General features: G+C 42.3%; 1 protein-coding gene across 1 annotated transcript; it reads left to right on the top strand.

Moving 5' to 3' along the window:
- Window positions 1-768: 768 nt before the first annotated feature.
- On the top strand, window positions 769-24,100 carry ISX (intestine specific homeobox). Its single transcript, XM_064732321.1, has 5 exons — window positions 769-1,015; window positions 8,537-8,776; window positions 19,084-19,235; window positions 23,070-23,186; window positions 23,864-24,100. Exons 1-5 carry the CDS (start codon window positions 844-846, stop codon window positions 24,098-24,100), a joined length of 918 nt encoding a protein of 305 aa, XP_064588391.1. The 5' UTR covers window positions 769-843.
- The last annotated feature ends 1,195 nt before the right edge of the window (window positions 24,101-25,295 follow it).

Below are 25,295 nucleotides of genomic sequence, written 5' to 3'. Positions count from 1 at the left end.
TAGCTTGCCTCATAGCTCAGGATGGAAAGAAAATAATGTCTTCTCTTTACAAGTATAGGTGGGGGGTAGAAGGCACTAATTCCTGTTCCTACACGTGTTGCAAGGACCATCTCTTTTTCTCTTGTGACTGATAAGATGGGATGATGTTGAAAAGCACCTGCTTGGAAAGTTCAAAGGGTTTTCACAATAGAAGAAAAGAGAATCTGAATCAAAGCTGATGGCTAGGAGGGATGGCTGAAGGAAAATCTGGGAACTGCTGGTGAGGAAGCTTTTCATATGTGACACCTCCTTGTATGCGAGAGAAGTTTACAGGTTGTCTCTCTTGCTAGTAAATGGCCCGAGGGTCAAGCATTTGTCCTGCCAATTATTTTCTTAACTCCATAATGGTACAAATCCAGTGGACTTTTTGCAGGTTTCAGCCTGAAAGCAGAAAAGGAAGATAACTACCCCACAAACAGCATTTACCAACAAGAGGCAACCCTTCCCAGGGCATTTTTCTCCTGGTTCTGCAAGGAGCACACCTCCTCCTGGAACGGCCATGGAGTGTTCAGAGCTCCGTAAACACGGAGCAGGGGGAATGTTCAGCAGTGGGTGGGGTCGGTAAGACTTTCAACCCCCACTTCACCTGTAGCACCGCAGGTGCTGGTGCCAGGGCGCTCGGCGGTGAGGAGCAGGCGTGTGCGCTGAGACACGGGTGGCCTCTTTCTCCTCCCCGCGCCCCGGGGTGACCCGGGCATGGGTGCGGAGGGCCGGGCCCCATCCCCGCCGCGCGCCCCGCGGCCTGCTCCGCCTGCCCGGGCAGCACGGCAGCGCTCTGCGGGCCGCGGCCGCCGGGCCGGGAACATGACGGACCCGCGGGTGGCTGCTGGACAGAGGAAGCCCGGCCTGTCCTTTTCCATTGAGGAAATACTAAAGAAACCTTCTGCCAGCACTGTCCCGAGCAGTGACGCCAGGAACAGAAGCAGCTACGCTGAGAGACCTCCGTCCCTAAAAGCAGGGTCGCCAGTGGCCTTCGGTATGTACCAGTCATAAAACGGAATGAAGATGTTTCTTGCTTTTTGGTCCCGAAGGCTGTCAGGTTCAGTCATCTAGAATTTTAATTCTTTAACTTTTATGGGAATTTGGGATTTCCCTTATCAGGTACAAATAGTTCATTATATACGCAGAAATAATATTTTAAAAATAATTTGCTTTCGACCTCGCAGCAGATTGGACTCTGGGGTTTGGTACATTGTAAAGCCTCAATGTCATTGGAGAGGTGAGTATGCAGCCTGAAAAGTTATTTCAGGTTGCTCTTTTCAGTGAGGAGTGCTTATTGTAAAAAATACAGCAGCTTTCCTTTTAAAAAACATACTCTTATTATCTAGTAGGGGGAAAAAAGACAAATGTGTGCCGTAAGGACAGGTATTCAGACTCAGGAAGTGAGCCTAAGACTGCTGCAACTTAACAAAATTTTTTGAGTTTTACTTATACCAGGAATTGACTATTGTCTGGAATTACAGCCAAATCTTATATCAGCATTCTTTTCTGATAAATTTGACCACTCACCCTCAAGCAGGAGAAATTATCTGTAAGGGTAATGGTAGCTACCGGAGTGTTAGAACCCAATTGCTGGAATAAGAAAAGAGCATATATGTTTAAGAATTTCTTTTTGTCATCGTGGACACTAGCTTCTTTCATGAACTAAGTAAAAACAGCTAGTAGAAAAGTTGCCTGACTTTGATCTTAGCAAACCAGCAAGTGCATTAGACTTTTTGACTTCAGTTTTCACAGTTTAGTTACTCTGGCCTTGAGTGAACTTTTGCCCCCACAGAAATTGTCCTCTTCTTTTGTTAAACAAAGAACAACATCCAACATTTTCTGGATTAAATATTTTTTAATCTTTTTCAATCTGCATTTTCCATAAAAAATAGATACAAGGAGATCTACTTAAACAAAAAATGACCTGTACTTTTGGCACAAAATTTTTACTCACCTGTCACTCAACTTCTTTCAATAACATTTAATGCTACACTTTACTTTTCGTAATATAGAGTGATATTTTCGTGGATCAGGATCCCATTTCCCAGGACACTGGATGAGCCACCCTTTAGTAAGGGAGAGAGTCTTTCTCCAAAAGCCCATCAGTCCAAGAAACCATTGCCTATTCACATAGAAAGCCAACAAGACCTGAGGGTGAGGGGAACTACTCACTACTGTAACTTGAGTTACTGGGGTTGGACTCAGGCGCCCTAACACTGACTCTTAGTCATACTTTGCACAAGATTTGGGCTTCTTTTTGTTCATCTGTGACACTGGATAACTCATCTCCTCACTGTGTGACTCACCTCACAGCCCTGGGGCTGAATGTACCACTGCTGCCTTTGTGCCGGTAGCTGTAGCTTCCCATGGAAACTTGTGTTTGGGAAAGAGAGATGGCATTTTGCTGCTTTTTCCTAGAACCATGGGATAACTGGGGTTTGGGGGGACCTCTCCAGGTCATCTGCTCAAAGAAAAAGCTGTTCCAAAGACAAAATGAGGTTGCTGAAGGCTTTGGCAAATGTTGCTTGCCTTTTTTTAACACTGGTACTATTGGAGGACTGGAGCATTTGGAGGTTTCCTTGAGCTGCTTTTGCCAGCTGGAACTGGACAACCAGTCCTGAAAGATGCAAGAACTTGGTAGTTTGTAGAGGTGGAAATGGACGTGGCTGAGGCTGCTGCTGGTGGAGTAGGGCCCATGTGTCAAGGGTTGTGAAGGGGGAGAAATGCTGCAGTGAGTGGTGGCAGTGTGGTTTTGTGAGCTGAAAGTCCTCTCCTGAGGGCCCGTGGCAGTCACTTTGTGCCGCTGGATCCAAAATGAGACAAATAACACCACTGAAAATTCAGTCAGTGCTTGTTCACAGCGTGGGCAACAGAACTGCATTTCAACAGCATGAGAGTGTTCTCGGGGAACACTGACAGGACCTTTTTGTATTAAGCCTTTTTCACAATCAATATGTTGAAGCCCAATTTTGCTGTGTCTCAGCTAAGTGTGTCTTGGCCACTGCAAGTTCGAGGGTCTGACGAGTCTGCATGCAGGACGTGGTGGGCTCCTGCACTACTGCCCTGACAGTGCAGCCTCAGCCCACGTTGCTCCACCTGAGCATTCAGTCAGTTTTCCCTCTTGAAAGCAATGCAGGCAGAACCATCAGGCCTTGCCTTTGGCTTTTCTTCACCGCCTTCACACCAGAGAGAGACTCTGGCTGTAGCAGGAGAATCTAGTCACTCTTCTCTCCCCTGCTGGAAAGCAAGGCTGGGTTCATAAACTTAAGGGAAGGTAGAATATTAACTAATGAAAACAGTATATATATGTGAAGATTCATTTAATTGTTGCTGGAAGTGGGAGAACAGGAAAGCTGTAGAAATCTTCCAAAATGTTTTTGTACTTTATTTTTGCAATTGATCAAGGAATTAAAAAAAAAAAAAAAAACAACAACAAAAAAAAAGAAAACAAAACCTTTTCACTATTTGTTTCTTACCTAAAAATGTGGTACCTAAATTTATTATCCTTTGCTTTCTGAGCAGAACTGTGATTTATTCAGACAAATTATATTTATTTCAGAAGTGCAATACCCTGTGCTGTACATCTTGGGATAATTGTTGTATTCCATCTAAGTCGTTCAACTTCATGCCATATAACACTGTCATTAAGGAAATTGTGTAAATAATCAGCCACATCTGGTATGGCTCAGTGCTGGCCAAGGTCAGGGAACTGAAATGAGCTAGGGAACTTGCTGGAAATTCCAGGATGGGACACAAATCCAGCTGCTTTCTCATAACAGTTCAGCAGCAGCAAAGAAGGAAGTACTACAGGTCAGGGGTTAGTTATATCTTACTAAGGTTTTTAAGAACATTCCCCACAATCCTCTATGGTATTTTTCTGACCAGAGCTATGATTCATTTGTGGGACAGGAAAATCCATATGACACCACATAGGCTACTGTAAGGTAAATACTGAGGCCAGAAATTACCATCTGATGTAGACAGTCTCAGTACCAAGATCATACTTGTCCTGGAGTCTAAATGTAGTTATCAGCTGAGGAGATGGGTAGGACCAGGGGAGCAGAAGATGGAGAATGTCAGAAATGGTTGGACTTGGTGGTTTAATGTTTGGACTCAGTTATTTTAAAGCTCTTTTCCAACCTATGATTCTAAATGACGGGTGCAAACCAAGATTGCCAAGAAAACTCATGGGTGCTCGATCAGATGACTTCTAGAAGTTGCTTCTAACAAATTATTCTGAGTCTCTGACAAAAAGGACATTGTGATGTACAGTGCAAGCCTCTCACAGAGTGGTATGGGAAGATCTCTAGGCCTGCCTCCTAAGTTCATATGTTTTTGTGAGTGTAATTCCAGTGGGACTTGGAATAAGGAGTGTGCAGTGTTCTCTGAAGCATTTGGCTTTCCAGTTGCAGTGTTAGTCATAGCGGAGTTCACTGCACAAACACAACAGCTAGAGGACCTGGAGCTGCAGTTATTGAAGCTGTTGAAATAATTGAAAGAGTCTTACCAAATTAAAAAAAAAAAAATGGACAAGAAACCATTTTAGTATGCAGTCTGTGCTTTTCCTCTCAACCTTTTGTCACAACGCTTAGAAACAGTAACCATGGCCTTTGCAAGGAACACAATAAACACCCAGTGAGTGCTGATCTCCTCCCTTGTGCCAACTCTTTCATTTAAAACACAGAAGAATATCAGACCTATTTCAGAAAACAAGATTGTTCTGAAATTCCTGGGAACCTGATTTTAATGTACTTGAAATTACATCTGAATTGGTTGTTCATTACTCCCCTGTTTTCTGCCAGTGAGGTTTCACCAACAGGAGATCCTTTATCAAGTCAGGGAAAACTTGGGATGAGTGTGTTACACCTGGGAAATTAATAGTGAATGCAATAACAGATATGGTAATTTCGTCATTCTGCCTGTGTTATGCTCCATCATGTTAAGGATATGCAAATTAATAGGAATACAACCACCACTTCACACACAAACGTCAATATGGTGATTATTCACCTTTAGCAACACTCCACCCATCTTTATTACTAAAGAGGAAACAAACTGGAGGAATCTAACTGAACAGATACCATCTGGCCAATAAGACCAATTCATCCCACCTATTGCAAGGAAAACCAATAAACCTGGAAAGCAAAAAAATGGGAAAGAAAGAAAAATATGTAGAGGAAATAGAAAAAAACCCCACAATACAAATATGCTTCCATTTAGACTCTTCCCTATTCACAGCATTAGTAAGACCCTAAAATCATAAACCTTGTGCCTCCTCAGGTCTGTCTCCAGTGATTGCACAACAAGGCTTAACTGGAACTTAGATCATCTGAAATAACCCTTGCTTTCAAAGTGAAACCCTGCTACCTTGCCTGAAATTTTCCATCCTTTCCTATGCAACTGAAAGTCAAGAAAAAAGACCATTTTGAGGAACAAGTCAAAGTAATTTCTGTGCATGACAGTAACAAGTATCTCATGTTGTGCTGGGCTGAAATGTCATTGCCTTCTCTGAGGGAAAAAAAAAAAGAAAAGTACGTTCTCTGGAGGAAGTTTTGCCCCATGTCAGTTTATAGCTGCTTTTCAGAGCTCTTGCTGGAATCACATGAATGTGTACCAAAAAAAATTCAAGCTGACCTTAAGAGCAACCACTTTAGGCAGGCTTTTTACTTGGTCAGAACAACAAACACCAGAGAAGGTTGCAATGCAAACAGGATTGGGGCTCCTAACTCTCAGCTGTGTGCTGTAAACTCAGTATTATTAAACTCTGCCTTCAATCTTATCCTCCTGAAAAACTCCTTGATTAATTCAGAGGCTCATACTTTGAGGTTCATACTTCTTTGATCTCAAACAACAGATCCTCCCACTCCTTTTCACCAGTTCACAGAGACATTGACATTTTCCAGTCTGCCTAGGACTGTCTTCCATTTCCTCCCTCTTCTTTCTGCCTCAGTCGGTAATTGCTTTATCCATGCTCATACATAACTTGTGCTCATCACTGGGGTGTGTGAACATCTCAGGAAAAATACTGGGGAGGAAAGTTGTAAATTAAGAATAAAGACCTGTGAAAAGTCTTCTATAAGTTAGGAAATGCTAATGTCATTCTTTAAAAGCTTTAATCACTCCCCATAAGAGCACCTTGCTTAGGTACCCTCACATTTTTCATTACTGTAGCATATAAGTATTATCACTTTTGTAACATATGAATTTTCACAGCATCATATCTAGCAAAGGAGTGCAACTAGTCCTTAATTTAGGGTTGGGAGACTAAGATAGAAGTCCTGGGCTAGGAACCTATGCCAATACTGATATCATCTGATCATCTGTTGTTTAACCCCTGCCTCATGCTAGTGACTATTCCCAGGTCTATCCTTCTCCTTTATCCCACAAATACTATTCAAAACCTCACCTGTTTTCTCTCCAGAAAACTCAAAGTTAGTCGATACTAAAGGAATAAAATTAGTTCCATTTTGCACAATGTGCGTCAAATGCAGAGGTGGACCAGGTTTTTAAGGTCCACATGACTGTACACATGTAATTTTGTTAAGAAGGTTACTCAGATTGGTGATATTTTAGATAACATTTGAACAATTATTCTTTATTGAAATTAGGCTTTGGCTAATTTTTGGAGCTCTTATAACTTCGTTTTCTTCATGTAAATGTCAACCGTCTATAAAACTCCTATTGTGTGAGCTCTTAGTGAGGGCAGAATCCGAATTAGATACTTTGTCTCCAGATGTTATAATTATCATTGCTCCAATGCTGCTTTCAAATAGAACTTGTTTGTTTGAGAAAATAAATCTCTAACAAGTCTAAAAACTTAGATATTTTGCCAATGCCAGACATGACAACAAAAAAAAAATATATATACACACACATAAAATGTATATTAAAAAGTGGAGTCTCTTCAAGTACAGCCTGTAGTGGTTCACACCTGCTGCCATTTAGATATGAGAAGGGAGAGAGGACCACCCAGAGGTGCAGCAAACTTCAGAGTCCAGATGTGGGAGACTGCTCAGGAGTGCAGTCCATTATTGCATTAGGATTTTAATGTCCTTGAGCAATAATAGCAGACAAACCTGTACTATCATATTTGCTCCCAGGCCATTCAAACCATGAAACCTAAATTCTACTATGGGTACATTATGCTTATGTGTTGCTTTTTACTCTGGATTTCCAAGCAAAGAATACAGGTGGGGAGGAGAACTAGAGCAAATTCCAGGTTTGCCATTAAAGCAGCACAGACACAGATGTCTTGTCTCTGAAGAGAACTGAGCCATGATTGCAGCTACCAAAGGCAGCACGTCAAACATTCAGCACCAAGGTTTATGGCAAGGCTGTAATACAGAAAAGGGAGGTGGAGAGTGGGGTATTTGGTGTAACTCTCTCGGGATGCTGACAGCCACAGACAGCCCACTGCTGTAAACCTCGAGGCTTCCCAGCATGTTACGTTTCAGTGCATGGCTTTGCAAGGTCTGCTTACATTCATAAGCAGGAATAAGAACTCATACTACATTCATGAGGGCAGAGAAGTCATCTGGAAGATCTTTGTGGTGCCCCTGGTACACAATTGAGGTAATAAGGCAACACCATGGCTGAAGAAAGATTGTGGCTTCTGGGGCCAGTTTCCTCAGCACTTGGGGTCAGGTGTCCTAGCACATGACATCACTGGTTGCTGCTGAGGTTACTGCAGTTTGTTTATAACATCCATGCTCAAATCTAAGTTAATGTTACAGCTGTACTTAGTGAAAATAGGCCAGCACACACTTCTCCTGTTTGTCCTGTCAACAAGAGCATGCAGGTGATTTCACAAAGATGAGCTGGCTGTCAGTACCTTTCTAGATATCACCAGCATTACTTGTCACAAAGGCAGAGGGGAAATGTTGACAGCCTGGGCAAAGGCTGCCTTTAGAATTGTCCAACGCCTAAATCAGAGGAGCAGGCAGCCCAGATGGAGAATCAAGGACATAGGGACCTGAATTAGGGAAGACACTGACTTTTAGCCTATTCATTTTCTTATAAGGTAGATGTACCTACAGGGACATTTAAGAAAGGACCAGACTTTTAAAAGCATTTGGCATCCAGCAAATTCCATGGCAATCTTGTTGACAGATTTTCAGATCAGCTCAATATCCACTTTGCTTCCAAGTTCTTCCAAAAAGGCAGCCACTAATTTGGATACTGACAGGGAAGCTTGGATTTCTCAATCTTTTGGTTATGTCTCCTTATTTTTTACAGTCCTTTTTAAAAAATCTCTTTATAAGGACCATTGAAAGTTTTAAGGTGGAAGGAAGCAGAAAACAGGGAAGATTTGGGGGTCAAATTCACCAAGGTCCTGTGTCTGCAACATGGGGTAATCTTGGCATTGAAGTACAGCACAGAAGGATTAGGGCCATTTTAAGTATGACCAGGTTTGAATGGCACAATATCCAGACCACTTTTTTCACATAAACTGGAAGGTGTGCTGAATGGTGGTGGCTGCTTTATTCAAAGCTGTCTTGTACTGTGTCCTTCACAGATTCCAGCAGCCAGAGTCAGTCTGACTGTGACTTACCTTCAGCCAAAATCCTTCTTCCCACCATGTGTGCTACACCCATGGCCAAAGCAAGGAGGGTGCAGGCAACTCACTACAAGAGAAGACCTACTGCCAGCCCAGTGTCCTTCCTGGGTGAGGACACAGGATGTGAACGTCTGGAAGGCAAAAGAAAACATGAGGAAGATCAGCTATGTGGTTTCCCAGTGGACCATCCCCTTCATGGTGAGTGCCTCTGTATCCAGACTTTCCCCTTCAATGCCCCAAAACACAGCTGTTATCTTACAGTTATGTATATGGTGATACCAAGCAACAGCCAGCACGAGTGTTTCCATTGGCTGAGTCACAGGAGTTGGTCATAGCTCTTGGATGAGTCACAGAGACAGTTCTTCATTCTTGCCATCAAAAGCCACTATTTAAGCCAAAGTTCCAGGTCAATCCTACCAGCTCTACCAATGTTAGTGGTAGGGACTGTTTTGGGTGTTTGTTGCCCTCCTGCTTGGGGTGTGAGGAGTTGCCACGTTCTGAGCCTCACTGCCAGGGTTGTGGAACGCCCATTTCCTGAAAATGTGCATTGCACAATGTGGGGAGAGAGGCTGGTGAATAAGCTGAGTCAGCTCACTGTGTTCTGTACACCTTGGACCCACTGTAGAGGTGATGAAGAGGTCAGCAGCATGCACACAGGCAAACTGGCAACAGGCAGTAGGTCTGGCTGGATGGTCAGGCACAATTGTCAATGCTGGCCATGCTGGTGAACCTGCAAATTTAATTAGTTGTGAACATTGGTAAATAGTGGTCTATCTCCTAGCCAAAGCACTGTACAATACCAATATCCTTGTCCAATATGTTGCACAGGGACTTTAGGCTAAGCAGGATATGTGGTACCTGAACAAGACTAGTTCCTAGCAGACAGCAATTAATTGGCAGCATGTGACAGAAATTTCTCAATGTTCTTTGTGTTTGAGGAAAAGTAAATACAGACATTCATACTATACTCCAGAAAACAGGTTTGCAGCAGCAGCAGAAAGATGTTTTTGCATAGTCTCTTATTATTTACTCCAGGGAAAAGAAGGCATTTCATTTAAGTCCATTGAAGATGGCAGATATGGGGTTACTCAGCTGGCTTTTCTGAGATTCACACATCATCCTTGCTCCATACTCTGCAAGCTGGCAGGAGAAGGAACGCTTTCTGTGAAATACATTTGAAAGAAAATCCTTGTTTCTGCTGCTGCTGCCAAGGTATACATGAGTCTTGTGACAAGCTGCTGTCACCTCCTCCTCCTCCTGCACGAGACAGCCATCAGTCTTGATGCAGGGAGAAGCCTTCTAAGATAACTGGAAATTTTAGCTTTCCTCTGCCCTGTAAGCTGCACACTGCTCATGACAGCAGGGCTGAATCATGTGGCCTCCTCATAGAAGAGCCAGGGCTGTATGCATCTGGCTCTCAGAGTTGCCTCTGAATATAAAAGTAGAATATTCACATATTCTCTATATAAGGGAGTCTCCTGCCAGGAGGATCACACCATAGCTGGGAGGTGGCTATCCTGACTTGGCACTTAGCCAGCCTCATCAGTAAAGCAGGGGAGGTAGCATGCAATTATCTGCACAAAACAGAGCCAACGTGAGCAGCCCCCTTCAATGGCAGCCTGTATTTTAAAGGCATTTTAAACAAAATCCCTCTGTTCCCTGGTCACAGTGAGGTTTTGAAGCCAAGCAGAGGTTTAATGATCTGTCTTTTCCTAGGCTACTAGTTCCTGCAGTTGCTGAGCCTTTGATAGAAGCTGGCTGGAGAAGGAGGGAGAATCCTAAAGCACAGGATTGACGTTTTCCCTGTAGTGTGCAAACAATGATGTTTCGGATCCTGTTCATACACTACATCGTTCCTAGCAGAGAGCTGGAGGCCTGGGTTTAAAATACTTTCCTGCATCTCAAGTTTCAGCCTCCTTCTTCCACTTGACATTACATGGAAGAGCTGGTGGTTCTTTTTCTCCTGCCTCTGGCTGTGGCAGGTATCACCTTTCTCAGACAAAGTCAGCAACAACGCCTGCAGGAAGGGTAGACTGCAGCATCCCTGGAAGCAGTCTGTAGTCCAGCTGATAGCAAATTAACTTCTGTTTATGCACCTGTCAGCTGTGGAGGGCTTCAGACCTGCTTTTGGCATGGCAGCTACAGGTCAGTTACGGGTCCTCTGACAACGCACCTTGGCAGTCCCAAATGCCCATAGTGTATCCATGGAGGTGTCCCCAGGACCTCCCTCACACCCACACCAGAGGCTGTAAGCACTCAGAGGAACATCACCAACCTCAGCAGCAGGAGACCTTTCTGATGTGGAAAGACATCAGAAACCCTTCGTGGGGCATTCCTTCCCCTCTCTCTGTTAGCACACATCTATTGATGGTTTGTGAGGAAGGGCCCTGGGTCTGTCTAGACACACACATCTGTTTAGTTGCCAGGGAATAGAAGAAATCAGGCGTGCTATGCAATCACCTTGGAGGCAGGAGAGCTGGGCTTTGGTGCTATTTTGTATGGGAGGAGAAAGGTGAGGAGGCTTCAACAACAGCCTCCTTCATGGGCATGTGGTCTGAGATAACAAGAGCACCCCGACTGTGACCCTGACTATGGGATTTGGAGCATATTTCCATGAAACTCTGTAATTCCCTAAAATTCCCTAAAATGTTTCTTTTCCCCACAAAATGGCTTCTGCCACTAAGCGGTTTAGAAATGCAGTGTCATTTAAGCTGAATAGATTTATGTCCTTATCACAAACCACTGCAGGAAGCAATGGCTCTTGTACTTTGAACTTAGAGGCTGCCCTGTAAGCAAAAAAAGAAGAGGCCTCATATGCTAGAGACATGCTGACACTGGCATTTAGTTTTGCTAAACCCCTATTTGAATTTGGGTACCTTCATTCAGAATGCTGTATGCCTTCACCTGTGGCCTTCTGCATGGAAAGCTCAGCAGAGCCTTTTCAGAAAACCTGGATTCTTGTAAAGCAGCATTGATAAAGCCCATTTCAGAAGGAAAAACAGCTTTGATAACATCTGCTTTAGAAGGAGATCATTTGAAAGAAGGCCTTACTTTGAAGCTGCAGGTACAGACTCTGTTTGGGCCAGCTTCTGTGAGATGAGTCATTGCATCCCCTTTGCCATGTGCAACCACCATCACTGCCAAGGGATTCAAAACACCAGAGCAAGCGGGGAAAACTCTTGTGGTTGTTGGTCACCCTCTCAGCACCTGTCTATGTAAACACCCAAATCCTGAGCCCCCACTTTCCTTTACTTCTCTCTGCCCTGACCTCCCTGGGACTCAGCTTGCCAGTCCAGAAAAGTAGAGTACTGGAGCCTGAGAGGATAACACACCCCCATGCCTGCCTGACCTGCCTGCCTGCAGCAGCTCCTCGTGGAGATTGCCAAGTACAAGATCCCAGCCTAGTTTGGATCCTCCTGGGACATCATTTTGCAATGAGTCTTTTATACATGCTGGGTTTGATTGTATACATTGGGCAGGTGTGCACTGTAACTATATCCAAAGGCAGTGCATGACTGCCCTACATTGCACACAGATAATGGTTCCAGTCTCCTGCTCAAGCAAAGGAGCAGCTGCTGCCTTGGAGAAGCCAGGTAGCAGCATCACCTTCAGACACAGGTGGATGTCTGGTCCTGTGGGATTTCTTCTCTGGGCAGTAATTCAAGGACTGCATAGATCATGCTTCAATAAACAGACCTGGCTCCTAATTCCACCAGAAACTGAGGGCTTCAGGCTGTGAACCACATGTGGTTCAGGGGTTCATGTTATTTCCTGCAGCTCAAGTCTTCATTATTTGCTGTAGAGGAGGCTGCCCTAATGAGTCAACATCAACCAAATATTTCCATAGCAAAAATCTTCTGCACATTGCTGACTGTGAGCTCAGGGATCTTTTTATTAATCTAATTGTTTTATTGTCTGATAGCATCTGCGATCCCAAAGCATATTGATGAATTCTGGTGGCAATTTTCATAAAGACAACAGAAAGTATAGAGATAATCTCAGTTCTGGAGGAAGTCCAGTATAAGTCATGTTCCCTCTGTACTGATGCCAGTTGCAGACATCCTTAGCTCAATGTTTATGTTTTCTCTGAAGTCATAAATTCACTTGTACTATTCATTTGTGGACAATATAGTCAAATCCCTGTACCTCTGTGAAACAGCATGGTTTATCTCTCATGGAACAGTCAATATGCTGACTTACCTTAATGCACTTCTGAAACACCCAAGAGACAATGAAGCACTGTGCAATCACAATCCAGATAAATATCAGCTGCCCAGACTACACCAATGGGACTGTGAGAAAGGGCACAAGCATCTCATTGTCCTGCAGAACAAAAGGAAACAATTTTAAATGAAAAGGAAAAGCAGGAGGAAAAAAAAAATGCCCATATATATAATTTGGCTGCCATTACTGTCTTACCAGCCTTTTGTTTATCTGTGTGAATAGTCCCTGCAGCCCTCTGTCTCTAAAGTGCAGTGTTCCTCTATATGCACTTGGAAATGCCCCAGACCATTGACCTTGTTTTGGTGGGTTTACTTGAGGTATTGTTGCAGGCTGATTCTTTGTTTTCTCCCTCTTTGAAGACTGACTGTTTATAATGACACCCTGGATATTAAATGAAAACCTGAATCCTTTACTCTCACCCTTCAAACTCGGTTCACATAGAAGCCTCACTGGTATAAGTGAGCACTGAATAAAGCAAAGCTGCTAGCAGCTGGGGACTATCATAAAGTCCTTTTGTGTTGTTTCTTCATGGGGTTTGGGTTTGGAGTTTTATTTATTTAAAGCAAATGTTAACATTCAAAGCTTTCCTCAAGCCGTCCCTTCTTCCCAGGGAATTTTGGATACAAAGGGTACATTCCACAGGACCCAGAGGTTAATTTGTTCCTTCTAGTAAAATCTGTATGGTGTGACCACTTGTAAAGCTGATGGCACATCATGATTAGTTTATTTCAGAGGTCTTAATGAGTATTTATTGGCTTCTCCAAAATTGTCCTGGAACTTTTTATTAAAGCCCTGGGATATGATGATACTGTTCATTTCTGTTCTTTGAAACGGAGGGCAGGTCTTTTACCTACTCTTTTAGCAAGCCTTTTATGCTTAAAGGAGAAACAGTAGAGGCAGGGATGTAAATAAACATTCCTGATTGGTGTCTAGATGTTTGCAGGTAAAAATAATCACAAAGAGTAGGAATAAAGAAAAAGCAGGCTCTGTGCAACTTGCAATAAACTCAGGTTTCTCCCTGTTGCAAATGACTGGTTTCTCACAAGGGTTTTGGACCAGAGAGTTGTAGGGAACTTGCTTTCTTTGGTGAGAACCATTATTGGTTTAGGCTGGCCACTGCTTTTAAGGTGAGGTTTGACTATGGTGAACATTCACTAAAATGAATGTGTCAAGTGTCAAGCTTGAGATTTAGCTGCATGGAGAGCCTATACATGCATCTGCCCCAAATCCACATGGGCCTGAAGGAGTACATGAAGGTTCAAGCCCTTTGGCCTAGGTATAGATCTGATGGTTTGCTTCATCCTTCAGATCCTGTGCTGACCACTGGCTGTGCCAGAGCTATGCACACCATCATTTCAGGCAGCAGCAGTTATAAACACTGTCATCAATTTTCTGGCAGACACGAAAGGTTAAATTCACCAGAGGCTCAAGGTTGATGGTGAGCACAATCCTCCACAACAAACTGCCCGCATGAATGGTTTCATACATGCTGTCTACTCCTTGCCAGCTCCTCTGACAAGCAGACTTAAGAAACTCCCCTGACCACCACTGTACAGCCTGCTTAAACAGGTTTCTAGCCTGATATTTTTGGCTCACACCCCTTGATGTCTGTACATCTCTGCATTTCAGTCTCGATGTCAGGTGATTTGGCCCAGTACTCATTAGGATAGAAGCAACTCTACATGAAGGAGTTTTGGACTGAAGGGAGGAGGTCAAGACTTTAGAAGTTCAAGTTGTGCTTCTCTGAATTAACTTTGACAATGCCTGAACAGGCAGCAGCTGGCTGCTATGTGCTGTTTCACTAGCAGGAGGCTCTATCTGGAGCACATTGTACCCATCCAATTAGGATCAGTCTCACTGGCTATGCCAGTCCTTCTTAGGCTGAAAAGTCACTTTAATAAAGATTAGCCACACTGCAATACTCACGCCTAAATATTGCAGCACAAGCTCTTTTGAAAGCCATGAGCCACCTCTTTAACTAGGAGAGGGACTGCCATGGGCACATCCCCTTATACAGACAAGCAGGTTTTGTCCTGATGCCATCCTGTAATAACTGGAGGTTTTTGCTATGGGGCTGTCTGCAGTGAGCAGAATCTCACCACACAAAAACAACATTCAGAAAAGCTACGAGAGGAAACTGGCTGGGGGAGCCACATATCTGAATTACAAAGAAGAGAGAGAGAGATAGGAACTTCTCTGAAAAAGGCAAAAAAGGATGAAACAGAACTTAACCAGATATAATGAGGCTCTTTGTCAACACACCTGAGTTTCTTTCTGAGAAAAAATGATACAGTCAACTTTGTTACACAGACAAAAATACATTTCTGAGGATATGTAGCTAAAGCCACTTGCTTGCTTATGTAACTGCTTTCTCCTTGTCAAAGAAGATGCAGAATCTTTGGATCTGTCTGTGGCATACTGTGAGAGGCTGTCTGTCCAGAAATGACAAAGAAGATTGCAGTGAGATAAAGTGATCCTACCAGTTTTCATCTCCCTGGATTACCTACTTCAAGGCAAATATGTGCTAGTAGTGATTTCCAGCCTTTCTACTGTGTTTTTAATTCCTTGTCCCTCCAGTGTATGGCCAAAGTAGGCTTGATACAATCCTAGCTGCCACTGGGGTAAGTGTTAATGGGGGGTGCAGTTGCAGAGATCTCCCTGAGGCAGCATTTTTCTGACTGGTTCAGATGTGCAGCTGAGAAACAGCAGTGCAAGGAGTACTACAGGCTATTTGCTTACTACAGAATGTAGTCCAGAAGAAATTTGCCCCAAGTATAGCATTATTGCAGCTGTGCAGCTTTTACTTTAAAAACTGCAATGTTAACAAACTTTTACAAGTTAGTTATCAGTATTGATTTGCTCATATCTCAGATTGCTTGAAACTGTGTTATACTGGTCAGTGGAAATAAGCTGCAATAAGCTAAAACTGTGTATATAAACAATTGCAAATCAGATGCTTCAAGCTGTGCTTAGTTTAAGGCCTTAATGCCCTAAGCTCCCTTAATTTTTAGGGAAGGAATGATGGGGCCTTTACTTCATATGGTTATTTGGAGGTCAGAGATTACATAACAAAATAGGTTGTGAGAGGCCTCTGGAGACTATCTTGTCCAACTCCAAATCTAAGCAGGGCCAGCTTAAATCAGGTGGCTTAGGCTTTTGACCAGTCAAGTTCAGAATATCTGCAGGGACTGAAACTTCACAGCCTCTCCTGGCCCCCACATCAGACTACCCTCATTATGAAAACATTTTTCCCTATTATGTAACCAGAATTTCCATTGCTGCAACTTGGAGTCATTGATCTCATCCTTCCACTTCAAGTAGAATCTCTGTTCCTCCAAAGTTCATATGTTCCAACTTGCTTCAAGCCTGATCTAATAATTTGCAAAGGACAAATGAGCCTGATACCGAATTTAAAGGAGCTATCCTGCTTTATCAATGTGGAGAATCTGGCCCTTCCAATGTCAACAGTAAGGCAATGTACAGACAGCTGTATCTCTAAGCATCTGAAAATGCTGACACGTTTAGCTGCCTCGTATTTTCAGGCTTGGTTTCAACAGCTAGCTAACCTGCAAATGACTTTCATGGAGCATAAAAGCACACTTGAATATCCCCAGCTTTTACATAAAAAATAGCTCAGGAAACTCAGACAGAGTCTTATTTCCCCAGAGACTCTAGAGCCACATTTGAAAAGCCAAAGTTACACTTCCAACACTTCCTAGTCTTACATCTTCCACCCACATTCTTTATTAGACTGTAATTCTGAATGCTGTTGTTTGCTATGGGATCTCTAAGCTGAGGTCCCAAGGCAAAGGGAACTATCAAAGCTACAGTCAGAGAAAGTTTGATCTTGCAAGAGAAAATGTTAACACAGAGTCCCAGGTTTTTTGCATTTCTTAGTAGTTTTTTTTTAAAAATTAGAAATAGAATGACTGATTACTTATTGAAAGAATACAGTTTTCTATATTCCCTGCTGGCAAAAGTCTTGATTAGTTCACAGGAGTCTATTTTGTTAGCAGTTTAATTTCATATATAGTCGAAATCAAAGTTTGTCCTTCAGTCTCAAAATACAAACTGTATTTTGTTCAATGTGATGAGTTTCAGCTTTGCAAAGTTTGGTTTCAGTCGGATTGATACTTCTCAGCACTGTGCAGATCCTCCCCTTACATAAGAGTCTTGTCTATAATACAGTTCCCCTTTCCAGAAGGAAAACTGTGGAGGATTTAGAGTGGACTGATAGGGATTTTGTTCATCACCAAGTTAAAAGGGTCATTTTCATACCCAAGAAGCTGGTATGAGACACCAGAAACTCACATGTCTCTCTGAAGCCACATTCTCTAGTCCTGAACATTTCTCAGGTGCCAGCAGGACAGAATATAGTAAGCCAAATATTAAATGGGAGGTGAAAATCTTCCAAACAACAAACAGCATTATGAACTGTCTTATCTACAGGGGATGTAATGTCCTAATATTTCTACTGTCAGTACTGATATTTCCCTTTTCTTGCATATAGCAATAAACCCCCTTTGCAGTAATCTTTTGAGAAGGTTCAAGTAAATGTAATCAGAGCTTCTTAGGAGAAGGTGCTCTTTATACCTTCAGCATAAATGCACACAAATATTTCTCATTTCAAATCTCTGCCCCCATAGTGCCAGCAAGATTCAGTGGAAATAACATTTTTCTTCTGAGACTGAAGCCAGTGCTGCAGTTTAATGAGTAGTACTTTGATAGGCTGGTGGAAGGTCTAATGATACAGATTTAACTGTGTTGGACATCAGCTTTATTAGGCTGTTTCTGAGACGTGGTAGTATTGACAGTCATGATAAATGACACTCCTCAGTTATTCCTGCATGACTGGTTTTCTTTCAAAGTCCCCAAAAGGTTTAGAAAAGATGAAATATTCACAATGGTATTGTGTCCAGGCTCCTTCCTACCAAGCTGATGAACAGAATATTTTAATCCTTATTTTCTGTGTCAACAGAGCCACAATGAGATTTTGATTACAGAATGAAAAATGTCATTTTCTGGTTGGCACAGAGCCCACTTTATATTGGCCTAGGTGTTTAGTTACCTTTTCACTGTGTTAGCCCACCAAAGGATGCTAATGGCTGAACAAAAGGGGGAAAAGGTACCAAGTCTCTTTGAGGGGCTAAGCTAACCTTGTGTGGTTGATTGTCCCATTAGAAAGAGTATGCCTCTAGTTATATAGTATGAATTGTTAGTTGTCATCAGACCGTGGAAGACCAAAAGCAGCCATACAGAAAAGCAATTTTTTGTAACAACATGATTTCATTGAGAATTACTTCAGGTCATTGAGTAGCAAGCTCATCACAGTCAGTAAAATAATATTAGAATTTTTATGCACCCATCAGATGCAGCTTTCTGAGCTCAGTAGAAAAAACCCTGTGGTTCATAATGCTTGGGGTATGGCTTTTTGTGCCGGTCACTCAGTGTCAGCTGTAAGATACTCCATTTGTGCATCAGAGAAGATTCCAGCTTTGGTATGAGGCTGAACTCCACATTCTGCAGCTGCTTCTTCCTCTTCCTTGCAAGACCTTCAGCATCATTTCAGATCAACTGAGACTTCATTCTTACTTACATCAAGTGCTTATAGAGTTCATGATCTAAATAAAATATGCTGGTGTAGGAGGGCCTTTTCAAAACACTGTAGGAGTGTTTAGGGAAGCACTTTTTGTGACCACACCACAGCAGGTGAAGCAATGGAGCATTGGAATTCACAGCACCTAAACTTCTCTATGGGCTTTAAGGCCTTATTCTTAAGTTCCTTAGGTTAAGCTTGTTTAGAAAGTCCCCACACAACAATGGTACAGTCAGAAAAATACCTTTTCTCAGCAGAGTTAAACTGCTGGCTATCCCTGCTGCTGTAGGAATGGTATGGGAAGAGAGTAGCAGTCAGTCAGTCAGGGGTCAGTGGTTGGTCCAACACTGAGGGACTTTGGTGACAAACTCATTTCAGGGCTAGTGTGTTAAAATACATAGGCATTTGTAGCTGTTGACATGCAGTGGATCCGTGGAATTAGCAGGAATTAGCAGTACAAATGGACACTTTTGACTCATTCCTTTCATGATAAAGGAGTGCATTCATGTTGTCTGCTAGAGAATATCAGGAGCCAGTCACCTATGATAAGTACATGTCTAGAAGGAGTTGTAGATGCCATCCCAACTTCAGAGCAATTTACAGAAATTGCTGCATCTCTGAATCTTCTTGTGGTCCCGTAGCCTTTTCCTGTAAGAAGTAATACATCTTTCCTTGTTTTTCACAGCTGAGAGGAAAGGGAAACGCAGAATCCGGACAACATTCACAGCTGAGCAGCTCCAGGAACTGGAGAAAATTTTCCAAGTGACTCACTACCCAGATGTCCATATTCGCAATCAACTGGCAGCAAAGATAAACCTCCCAGAAGCCAGAGTTCAGGTACAGTGTGTCTCCAAAAGGCTACATTCACTGCAATTCATTCATTATTTGGAGGGCATTCTTAATAGTTTATGCCTGGGTGGCAATGCTAATGAGATACGTGACCTCTCTCTTACCCTACAGACAGGGCCACTGTCACTGAACTCTTTTTACAAATAGGGGAAGAAGTATTTTTCACCCAGCTGTGATTAACCACATGGAATTAATCAAAGGGTTAACAGAAGCTCTAAGCATACTAAATGCATAGCAAATAAGAGTTAGAGATGGTTATGAGTAACCTGTTGGACTCCGTAGCGACAGAGCAGCCATTTATGAAAATATTTATTGATCATTTATCAACCATTTATAGGTTAATATTCATCTAATACAAACTGTCATCCACATTCATCTTCAACAGAGTCTCAAAACACATGAAAATAGTTGCCAAAATGGAAGTGCTTCTTAGTGTTCTGTATTTCGATAGGACAGGCTATAAATGCCTTGGCCATAATTTCAGTGCTCAGAAACTAATCTGGTTTCCCTCAATTGTAATATAATGTAGCTGACTGAGCTAAAATTGACCCCAAATTCTTACTGCATAGGAAATCTGCTACATTAAAATATACATATCACTCTGTATTGGCCATTTGGTGTTGCCTACCAGGCACTGTAGTGATGATTTTTGCATGAGGCAGTTTCTGCACTTGCTGCAATGCTATCTATAGTCATTGGTGTACTTCTCTTGGCATATATCCCTCTCTAACAATCAAAGTTCAACACAGAGCTGTTTATTGACTATGACATGCCCGGGACTATTGACTAGCCGTGATAATATTGCTTCATCGTTAGGTGACAGGGAGAATTAGACCTGCATTGCCACGATATGCCCATCAGCAATACCAGTACTCCAACAATGCATTTCCAACAGCATAAAAGACAAGCTGAGCTGCCAGTCAGTGCTCTCCACAGAACAATGAATCACATGAAAGAATAAGGTATTTTTCTGTTTAAAAATTTTTTTATAATATGTATAGGGAAAAATAAAAATGAGTTATTACAGGAAACATCAACCTGAGATGTAAATGATAGAAGTAAAAAGTCCCTCATGTATGAAGTGCAGATGGCAAATTCCCAATTCAGACAGTGTTATACATGATACAGGAAATTCTGTCTTTGACCTCATCCTGGCTGATAAAGGGAAATCAGCCACAAAACTAAAAATTAGCAGTAACTTAGGTTCAAGTTACAAGTTATAGTTTCAATTGACTACATTTGTCACACAAATCAAACAGCATACAGAGAATTTGCATATGCTCTTGCTACTTTGAAATAGTTTTCACAAAGCTTTGTGTAAGTTAAATCACCTCAGAAATATAACTCAACTATCAAAAAATTAAGTGAACAACCAACTGTTTGGTAACCAAATGAAACCCTTCATAAACTGTAAAAAATCTTGTGTCCTCCAGTCAAGAAAAAAAGTTATGATTGCTGTGAAACATCTTAAAGGGATAGATGAGACTGTATACCTGCATGTGTTAACACATAAAAAATTAAGAATCCTGTATGAGTAAACATGAGAAACAAGAAATTATAAAAAATAAGTAAGCAAAGCAGGAGGGTGCAGGCCAAAGCTTTGGTCAGAAAAATTAAAGATCAAAAACTCAATAAAAGTCAATTAAGAAGAAAAAAAAAGCCCAAAGTGATCAATTTTATTGATCTGTTACTTTGTAGAAACAGTAGGACTTTCAAGGATAATGCATAAATGGCAGAGATGTTCAGTCATAATTTCTGCTCTATCCTTGGAAATATATCAGGGAGCACTTTCTAAAAGGATAATGTTGAATAGCAGCTCCTACAGACAGGTATTTTTTAATCTACACATCTAAGTAACTTACCTCCAGTGGTTCTGAAAAAGCTGCTTGAGATGTAGTTTAGGTCATCAGTGTTGTATTTAATCAGTTCTGGAGCATGAGAGACATTCCATTCCAGGGGCCTTGAAGAAATCTAATGTGTCAGTATTCAAAGGGTAAACAGGACAACCAGATAATGACTGGCCTGTCAGACAAACATTGGTTTTTGGCAAAAACTGTGAAAACAGCTGCATATTTTGTTAATGGAGAGTTAAAGAAAGGATAACATATTTAATGCTTATCAGCACTGGTTTATGAAAACAGACACTGCCAAACTCATCTTTTTATGGTGAGATTATTAGTGACAGTTTTAAACTGAAAGAAGGTAGATTTACTTTGTGTATGAGGAAGAAATTCTTTATGGTGAGATTGGCAAGACACTGGAACAGATTGCCCAGAGAAATTGTGGGTGTCCCATGACTGGAATTGTTCAAAGTCAGGCTGAATGGGGCTTTGAGCAACCTGGTCTAGTGAAATATGCCCCTGCCCACAGCAGAAGTGTTGAACTAGATTTTCTTTAAAAGGTGCATTCCAACCAAGAGTAGTCTATGGTTCTGTGCATTTGGTTGATAAGTGTAGACAGAGCATGAGGAATAGGTTTAAAAGACAATTGAAAGGACTCATGCTGGGTATGGAGAAATCATTTTAGATGTAAGGGTGCTGGAGAGCTGGTTGGGGAAAAAAAGAGCAGTTTGGTCTGAGAAGTGTTAAAATCTTTGCCTTTAGTTAAATAAAGTAAGTCCACGAAGTGAGAACTTTATCCCATGTGCAGATTTTAGAAGGAGCGCTTCAGAGACTGAATGTTGGCTGGAGTGCCCCCTTTGCCCTCTATCACTTTGTGAGTGTTAAATGGTGCTGTTTCACCATATAACTCTTGCATGGTAGAAAGGGAATGGAAAAGTTCATACAGACTAAGCAGTTTCCAGACACATGCACACCCAGATAAACAAAACTGTCCTTTCAGTAACCCCAGATACTTCTAGCTATCAGCAATATAGCAAAGGGCTCCTGACATTCCAATTACTTCTTAGGTGAGAGATGCAGAAATAACTGAGCTGCTCATTATTTGGCTTAAAATACATATGTATTTACATCCAGTAGCACCTGTCTTCAATAACCAACACTTTGTGTTCATGTGAACCACTTGCTTACATTCAAACAGCAAGTCCCTTAGCAAGCTACAAACTACAATTGAAGGGGGCTTCAACTTTTCATGACAGTGCAGCAAGATGCACAACTGCAGCTGCACAATAAATACATTTATGCCTCTGCCAGAAGGCAGACTGGTCAAATCAGCTGACAGATGAAAGGAATTCCCCAGAGAAAATTAGTTGTCTGCTTTCCAGTGCAAATGAGACAGCTGACAGCATGCTCAGATTGCTGAGTGATCCCCATGGGTCTTTCACTTAGGTCCCTTATGTGAATTTCCAAATGCTACCAGTTAAACATAGGTAGAACCCTGTTAGTACATCTCCACTGGTGACACACTTTTATTGCAGCCCAGCAAAACATCTAGGTGGATCTTTTCTCAGTCTATTCACTTGGAAACAGGATGGAAGAGCTCTGTCATGAGATGTCACACCTTGGGAAAACAGAATGCTGTGTGCATTGACCACTGCACAGCTTTGTTCACAGAAGGATCTGCTCTCCCCAGAGAGCCCTGGGAAACCTGCAATACTGTCTTTCCTTGAACAGGTGATCCTATTTCTTCTGTGAGCCACAATAGAAAACAAGGTATCAAGGTCCAGAGATCCCATATGCTATGTAAAGTGTGAAAAGTGCTCTGTCAAACCCAATGGTTTACTTTAGATTCAGCCTCTGGTTCTGATGAGCTGGACATCAGTGTTTTCTGATGCTCAGAGTTTGGGGAAAGTAGTTAGCTGTGAGAAGTTCTTCCTTCATATTCTATTAATTTCTGTACCTTTTATTTCTTGCCTTTATCCAGATCTGGTTCCAGAATCAGCGAGCAAAGTGGAGGAAACATGAAAAGTTCAGCAACTTCGGTGGCCTTCAGTATCTGACAGAAGTTGATTTCATTCCTGCTCCCAAGTCAGATATCACAGTGAGTATTGGACACTTTGTGTCAAAGCCAGTGAGGGAGAGCCAGCTATCCTTCACCAGGTAATCACTTCACCAGTAGTGCCATGGGACTATCCCAGAGAAGGAGGACTGGAAAAGACAAAACTGGCAATGTGATGACAGAAAATCCCACCATCAATCTACTGATAAAATAACACATTTCTTCATAGAATTAAACCTGTTTCATAAATATTCTGTGAGGTGTCTCTTGTAGGGTCCTTCCCCATTTTGCTTCTGAATTACTTCCCTATAAATCATACTTTGATTCAGAATGTCTTTATAATCAGAAATTTCCTAGAGAGGAAAACCTAAGACATTTGCAGACACAAAGCCATGTCCACTTAGAGACAGAATCTCTTTACAACATCCAGCCTTGGTTAGGCTGACCAGTACTTTGACCTATGCTTTAGCAGTCCAGGAGTGCTATTTTTTAGGCTGCCACACAGGCTCTTTCCCTGATAGTTTTTTCATGGCTAGAAAATAGAGTGTTTTGCTTTGTGTCCTGGGTGACAACACACCAGTGGGATTTAGGAAGTCTGTTTTTCTAAATTTTTCTTCTTAATTACTGATCACCAGGGAAACAAATAAGGTTGATTGTAAATTTCATCTACATAGAAGTCCATGTTGATTCACCTGAGACTATGCTTTTATTCTTGAAAGGCTCCTAGCTTGATGCCAAGAAAGCTCTCTGCTTCCTATCCTGCCATGGGATACTACTCACCACTGCAAGGACAGCTGACAACTGCCTGGCTGCCCAGCACGCTCTCCTTCCCTCCCCACCACGTGGAGCTGCTGCCCTTCCGAGAGCCATACTTGCTCTTCAATGTCCTGCCCCCTTACAGCTCGCTGCTACCCCACAGGCTGGAAAGGAGCAGTATCTGTGCCAGCTCCTCATAGAGCAGGACACGGGGCAGGGGGGGCTTTGGGGACGCCTTTCTCTTCATGTCCTCCATGGAGTTGTGCATTCCTCTCCTCGAACAAACCTGCTGGGATGATGGGTCGCACTGGTGCCAGGTCACCATGCTGGAGGAGAGGTGCCACAGCCCAATGGATGAGGGCAAGAGGCACCAAGGACCAGAAAGGAGCTCCTCATCTCCCTGAGGAGCAGCATGCTCTGTGGAAACCCAACCTTTCAACCAAGAGCCTCTCCCCAGGGGGACAGTGCACCAAGCAGCCCTGTGAAAGGATTTTCTGGGATTTTACTCAGCCATGAGACATTGGATGACCCTATTGCACCGATGACTGGGGGCAGGAAAGACACTGGGGCTAAAGTGTACATAGGCCTAAGGGCCAGCCAAAAGTGCTTTTCTCTGCAGGTTTTGGTGACTTTGCTCATACATTCTGGTCTTCATGTACTGCAAAGAACATGTTTAGGTCAAAAATCAAACTTTAAAGATACTTTTTTTTTTTTCCAAGTAGTCAAATGGGCGGGGAGGAGGGTTGATTTGCTGTCTGTGTTTTTGACTTGAATAAAGGGGAACAAACACAATCTGAGCTGAAATATTACAGTCTGAGCTCTGGATTTGGTACTGCAAGTCTCTGGGGGCAAGAGAATTCTTGAGCTGGTTAATTAAAATGCTTATGAGGAAGCCTCTCATTTTTTGACCTAAATTAAGAAAGCTCCAAAACACCCCCAGAAACAATAACAAAAAGAGATAGCCTGAGTTTAATCTGCTCGGTCTAATAGGATGATATGACCCTACAGTTTAGTTTAATTGTAGATAAATAATGAGATCGGCCTGCCCATTTACAAAATGTCACTATCCCTGTTATTTACATAATACTCATCCCCTTCCTGCATATGGTGCTTTTCTCTCCCCTGCTTATTCAGGATCCAATCCTGTTTCCACTAGTGTCTGCACTGTATATACTGTATCTGTACTCTTATGGGTCTTCCACAAGACCTTTCCTCATGCCTGCTTGGATCTGAATTCTCTATCATCTTCATCCCTGTCATCTTATCAGTCACCTGAAGGACACTCAGGTCAGATACAGGGCTAAACTGCAGCTCCAGCAAAGAGCTTCAACACCTAACTGATTAAAATCAACACAAATTAGTTGTGCACCTCATGCAAGTTTAGATGACTGCATT

Source organism: Zonotrichia leucophrys, chromosome 1A (genome assembly GCF_028769735.1).
Source record: "Zonotrichia leucophrys gambelii isolate GWCS_2022_RI chromosome 1A, RI_Zleu_2.0, whole genome shotgun sequence".
Lineage (NCBI taxonomy): Eukaryota > Metazoa > Chordata > Aves > Passeriformes > Passerellidae > Zonotrichia > Zonotrichia leucophrys.
The sequence above is the reverse complement of the archived record's forward strand: the minus strand, read 5'-3'. Positions and strand labels throughout refer to the sequence as shown.